General features: G+C 53.1%; 1 protein-coding gene across 1 annotated transcript; it reads right to left on the minus strand.

Moving 5' to 3' along the window:
- Nucleotides 1-256: 256 nt before the first annotated feature.
- On the minus strand, nucleotides 257-5210 carry RASD2 (RASD family member 2). Its single transcript, XM_007953975.2, has 2 exons — nucleotides 4940-5210; nucleotides 257-786 (listed from the first exon to the last, which is right to left on the minus strand). Exons 1-2 carry the CDS (start codon nucleotides 5208-5210, stop codon nucleotides 257-259), a joined length of 801 nt encoding a protein of 266 aa, XP_007952166.1.
- Nucleotides 5211-6216: the final 1006 nt, after the last annotated feature.

Genomic DNA, 6216 nt, shown 5'->3' on the forward strand with positions numbered 1-6216 from the left:
CTCCTCCTCTGCAGGGTCACATCTGACCACGGGGAGCTGGACCAACAGAGAAGCCATGGAAACAAGGATGCCAAGAAGTGGCGAGGTGGCAGAAGAATGCACAGAGCTTAATGCCATGGTCCTCAATCAGGCGCCAACGGTCCTCAGACAAGACTGCTGTTGGAGTCACCCCTTTGGGGATGTGGGTGGCAGGAGGCAGGCGTCTGGGGCCACCTCCCTTCAGGCAGTGCCCAAGCCTGCCCCAGTATCCCTCCCGCTACTGGATGGTGCATTTGTCCCTCTCGCGGGTCTGGCCCTCCCGCAGGACCTTGGCCTTGATGTACTTGAGGTCACTGTTGACGCTAGGGCGCCGGGCAAAGGGCGAGACCATGCCATAGGCGTCCATCTCCTTCACGCGGCGCATGCAGAAGGGCCTCGGGTGAAAGGCGTCGCCGTACTGCACCGAGATCTTCCGGTGCAGCGCTGGGCTCATCTCGTGCGGCAGCTTGGCCATGGTGAAGAGCACGTAGAACATCTCGTCCACGTTAGTGTTCTTCTTGGCCGATACCTCGAAGTAGGCACAATTCTCGTCGCCTGACACCAGCAGCTCGGCCTCGGTGGTGGGCACCTGGCGGCACAGCTCCCCGTGGTCATTCTTGTTGCCACAGATGACCATGGGCAGCTCGGCCGCCTCCTTGGTCTTGTTCTTTAGGCAGGACTTGACCTCCAGGATCTGCTTCTGGAGGCGCTTGACCTCGTCGAAGGACTCCCGGCTATCCAGGCTGAAGACCAGGATAAAGACATCGCCTGCAGGGGAGACACCCAGGGAGGCAGGGAGGTGAGTCACTGCTTGCCCCTGACCTCTCCAGCTCTCTCTCCACCCGACCAATTCTCGGTCACGACTGCTTCCTTGTGCAGGTGTGCCACGGCCTACAAGTGGGATACTCACCCTCACTCTGAGAGGCAGCTGCTATTACTGTCTCCATTTTCCAACAGCAGGGCACTGAAGCTCAGAGGGGTTAGTTAAATCACTGGCCTAAAGTCACAGAGGCCGGTTCAAACAGAGCTAATTCTACACATGCTTTGGCCGGGCTGGAGACAGTGACTCCTGGACTGTGTTAGGATAACAGTAAAGGTCATTTCTATGAGAGTAGGGGCCTTGCAAGTCTGGTTCGGTGCACATCCCCAGGAACTGGAATAGCACCTGACACCTAGCAGGCTCTCAGTGTCTGTGGCCACAGTGCCTCCTCCATTTATGAGCCAGGTGACCTTGAGTGAGTCACACAACTTCTCTACACCTCAGTTTCCCCATCTGTTCTTTGCAGGTGAAATACTGTCTCATGGGATCCAAGTACAGGATCAGGGGCTTCACGCCCACTGTCCCAGCCTCTTCCCAAAACCTCTTTATTACATTCTTGCTACAGGTGAGCCAATTGAGGCTCCGAAAGGGCAATCAACTTGCCCAGGATCACACAGCTTCGAGGTGGCAAGGCCAAGACGTGGACTGAATTCTGTCCTCACCTAGCCTGTGCCTGGCACACAGTAGTTGCTCTCTGCTTCTTGAATAAATCATGAGATGAATAAGTGAGTAAGTGCCTCCAAGGCTTACACTCTCTTTACCTCACTGCCCTGTTTCAAAATCTGAAACAGGGACGGATGGGGAGGTGGTGGTAGTGGGGGGTATGGACAGGAGAAAAAGGGCTCAGGGCCTCCTCCCCCAGTTTCTAGATTTTGCTACAATTATCTCAATCTAGTTCTCAAAGCACCTTCCTCATTTTTGCTAAACTCTTAATGAGTTTAGAGTTGTGGAGACTGGGACCTGCACTGATGTCAATACTCCCATTCTACTGATAAGGAAACTGAGGTTCAGGGCAGTGTGCAACTGGCCCAAGTCCTTGAGAGGAGAGGCAAACGATTCCAGCTTCTCACAGAACTGGCTGCCCCCATCCTCTGCCCCCATCCTCTGCCACGTGTCCCCCCCATAACAGCACATACCACAGTCAGAGTCACATTCCAGCTGTGTGCTCCGAGCAGTGCACCCTGAAGTGGGGTGGCCTTGCACCTCCCACTCATCCTCATCCCCTCCAGGGCCCGGCACACAGTGGGTGTTCAGCAGAGCTGGCTGAACGGATGGCAGGGAGTGGAATGACTTACAACGTGGGCTGTTTTGAAAGGTACTTGTGAGGCAACATCAGCTTGGCAACTGTTTCTGCTTGGGCTGCCAAACCCCATCCCGTTAGGCTAATCCTGAGCCCCAGAGGACTTGGCCGCCCTGACATACTCAAATGCAAGACAGTGATGCCAGGCATCAGAGACTGGCCCCGGCTGGCAGCTGGAAGAAGAACTGGCAGTGGAATGAATGGCTTTCAGAATTTCCTGCACACAGGCACCAGGCTAGAAAGTGAGGCACGGGCTGGTGAGCGAGAAAAGCAAGAGGCAGGCAGATGTGTTCAGAATGGTACACGTAACACACAGACAGACAAAAATGACGATCTATTCCAGGGATGTACGTAACACACAGACAAAAACGACGTCTATTCTAGGAACGTAATTATGAATGCCAACGTATTCATGGGATGTCTAGAAAAATTAACACCTAACTGGTTGGGCAGCCACCTCTGGGAGCTGGGGACAGTGCCTTGAGCCTTGTCTGTAATGTTTAAAGAAGAGGTGGTCATGGATTACTTGTGTAACTAAAAACAAATTTTAATGATGTGCACATGGTCCCTTCTCTACATCTGCCTGCTCCCTCTGACATTAGCCTTCCTTCTATCAGTGGACGCACAGTCCCCTCCCCAACAGAGTGAGCAACCATTCATGCAGTTCCCACTGTGTGCTGGAAGCTGCGGTTTTGGTTCCCCAGTGCCGCTCTAACAGAAAATGCCACAAGTGGGTGGCTTTAACAAACGGATTTATTCTCTTACAGTTTAGAAGGCTAAAAGTCCGATGCAAAGTGCCAGCTCTAGGGGCTGGGTGAAAGCCCTTTGACCTTGGGCTTTAGCTCTGCCTCTTGCTCCCAGCCCACTGGGGCTCGAGGTAACTCCTAACTCAGGCAGCTGCTGGCTGCTGAGGCTCATGAATCTAAGGTTGACAAGTAAAATGGCACAGTCCCCAAATTATCAAGCAACACAACAGGCCACTAGTTCAAGTCCAGAAACAGTCTCAACATCGGCAGACAACATGGCAGGCTACTGAAATGAATACTCAGGCAAATGCAGGGGCCAAGAGTACCAAAAGGCTCAAGACCGTTCTCAAAGCTTCCTCTTATACACTGGAAGCAGACCATACCCCTAAGGCAGCTACTCAGCTGCTCCTGTAGATTCCACCATGGAGTTGATCACCAGCCTCATCATGGGGAATACTACCTCCAGCTGCCCAGCCACTCAACCAGGCCTAGCCAAGTTGACACATAACCGTAACCACCACAATCCTCACAGGTGCCCTCTTTCCATTCTCATGGCCAGTAGAGAGGAAAAGCAAGATTATACCCATTGTGCAGCTGGAGAGGCTGAGATTCAGAGAGATTACATAACCTATCTAAGCTACCCAGGTCAACCCAGGATTCACACTACCCACACACTCGCATCCAAAATGATGGATGAAGGGGAATGTAAATGGGTCAGATGGTCAGCAAGGACAGCCTGGCAGAGGAAGCACCCATAGAGAGGCCCACCCACTGGCCTCAGGCCTGGCTGGAGCACAGGGGAAAGGGCAGACACAGTTTTGGGTTTCCTGGTGTAGAAGTATCTTGATTCAAGGGATTATTTTAGTGGTGGCTGCAAGCTCACTTGTCTGCTTCCTCTCTTCATCACTGCCCAGCAATGGGAGGCGGGACAGCTTGGGAAATGACTCTGTATAGTGTACAGCAGGCACCCTATAAATGCTGATCCAACCTGAAACCAGTGTTTACTGAGCACTCTCTCCTCGAGGAGCTCTGGTGTGTAGCGGTTAAAGCACTGGGCTGCTAAGCAAAAGGTCATTGGTTTGAACCCCCCAGCTGCTCCGCAGGAGAAAGAAGAGGTGGTCTGCTTTCCTAAAGACTGACAGTTCTGCTCTGTCCTCTGGGGTCACTATGAATTGGAATGGATTCTATGGCAGTGGGTTTTACTGTCCCCTCATCAAGCACTTCACACGTTAACTCAGTTAATTCTCATGACCAGTGAGATAGGTGTTAATACAACACCAGGTCTACAAGTGAAGAAACTGAGGTACCAAAAGGTAAAGCCCCTGGCCCGGCGTTATCAAACCAGGAAGCAGTAGAGCCAGGACTGGGCCGGGCACACTGGTTTCTGGGCCTGCCCACATGGAACTCCCCACAGCAATGTAAATGATGCCCCACCCTCACACGTGTCCCTGACTGTGTCCCTAACTCTCTGAAGACCCCTCCTCACTAGTTTTAGGTATTTCTGTACATACCTCCCAAGTGAAAACAAACCAACTGCTAAGAACACGGCCAGGTGCACAGCTCTAAGTGTGGACTACCACCAGCACCACAACTGCTCTATCACCAAGCCTCTGGTTTGGCCCTTGGCTCTGACCTCGCTCTGGCTGACTGTTGCCCAGGTCACTGCCTTTCCCTTCTCAGAGCAGGCAAACGCCCAGGGGTCAGAGACCTGAGTCCAGAGAAGGGTCCAAGAAGTGACTGACCACAGGGCCCCAGGAACTCAGCTCTAGTTTGTCCACTGGAAAGGAACGTCCCTGCTGCCTGTTTGCAGGAGTTCATGATCTGGAAGGCTGTCAAGCCTAATTGCTCCAGAGCCAAACAGGATAGAGCGCGGGCCTGACTCCACCCCCGGCTTAGGCAGCCACACCTCTCTGCCCCTCCACTTCCTTGTTGTGAGTTTCATCCCAGGCAATGGCTACCTGAGTGCCTTGCAAACTGTGAAGTACTGAGCAAACGCGCCTGCACTCTCAGTGCCGCTGCGTCCTCATCCCGCCCCAGGGTCTGCACGGGCCTCACCCGTGAGGATGGAGAGCCGGCGCATGGCGGGGAAGGGATGGTTGCCGGAGGTGTCCAGGATGTCAAGCTGGTACATGTCCCCGCGGATGTTGTAGACCTTGCGGTGGAAGTCTTCGATGGTGGGCGTGTACTGGTCATCAAACCGGCCATTGAGGAAGCGAGAGACGATGGAGCTCTTCCCCACCCGCGAGGCGCCCAGCACCACCATGCGGTACGAGTTCTTGGCGGGCACGCTGAGCGTGCAGTTTCCACTGGACAAGGTCTTCATCATGGCTCGGCACTGGGACAGAGAGCAAGGGGGCAGGCGTCAGAGGGCCTGCGACCCAACCCTGCCCCACCACCCAACCCTGCCCCACCCTGGCTGGAAGCCTTGGCCTCCTCCACACCACCCCTTTCTAAGTCTGTTTCCCATCAGTAAAATGCAAATGCTGGACTGGGCTCTGTCTAAAGGACTCTGGAGTTCTATCCACTTATTCATCCATGTCCTCTCTTGTTTATTTACTCCTTCATTCATCCACTCGCTCATTCATTCATTCATTCACCCTCCCATTTATTCCCCCTCATAGGTAGCGTAGTGCCTAAGGCACTTGACTGCTAACCAGAAGGCTGGCGGTTCAAACCCACCAGCCAGTCCTCAGAAGGAAGATGGGACAATCTACTTCTGTCATGATACTGCCGCGGAAACCCAAGGAGGGGTCGCTATGAGATGGGTCCAACTGGAGGGCAAATAACAGTAACAACATAGTTGTTAGGAGGTCACTGGGTGACACAAATGGATGGTACTTGGCTGGTAACTGAAAGGTTGGCAGTTTGAACCTACCCAGTGGTGCTGCGGAAGAAAAGCTCAGAGATCTGCTTCCACAAAGATTTCAGCCAAGAAAACCCTACGAGGCACAGCTCTGCTTTGTGACACAAGGTGTTGCCGTGAGTCGGAACTGACTCAAAGGCACAGGACAATAATGATTGCTAGAGCATGGGATTTGAATCCTCGATTACCACTAACTAGCTATTGATCTTGGGCAAGTAGCTAACCTTTCTGGGATTCACTTTTCTCATCTGTAAAATGGATCCAACTAAGAGTTGCTGTAAAGAGCTCAGCACGCGGTGACTCCAAGCTTGCTAACTAGTCTTAGGATCTGCTCCTCGCTTAGTTTGTCCCTCCCTTCTGACTTGGCCTCCCAGGAGCCTGGGATCCAGGACACGACATGTGGAAGGTACCAGAGAACATTTCTTAAACACACAGGGTTCATGGCCACTCAGCCCTCCCAGGAAGGAGG

Source organism: Orycteropus afer, unplaced genomic scaffold (genome assembly GCF_000298275.1).
Source record: "Orycteropus afer afer isolate SDZICR_OR568_19922 unplaced genomic scaffold, OryAfe1.0 scaffold00421, whole genome shotgun sequence".
NCBI lineage: Eukaryota > Metazoa > Chordata > Mammalia > Tubulidentata > Orycteropodidae > Orycteropus > Orycteropus afer.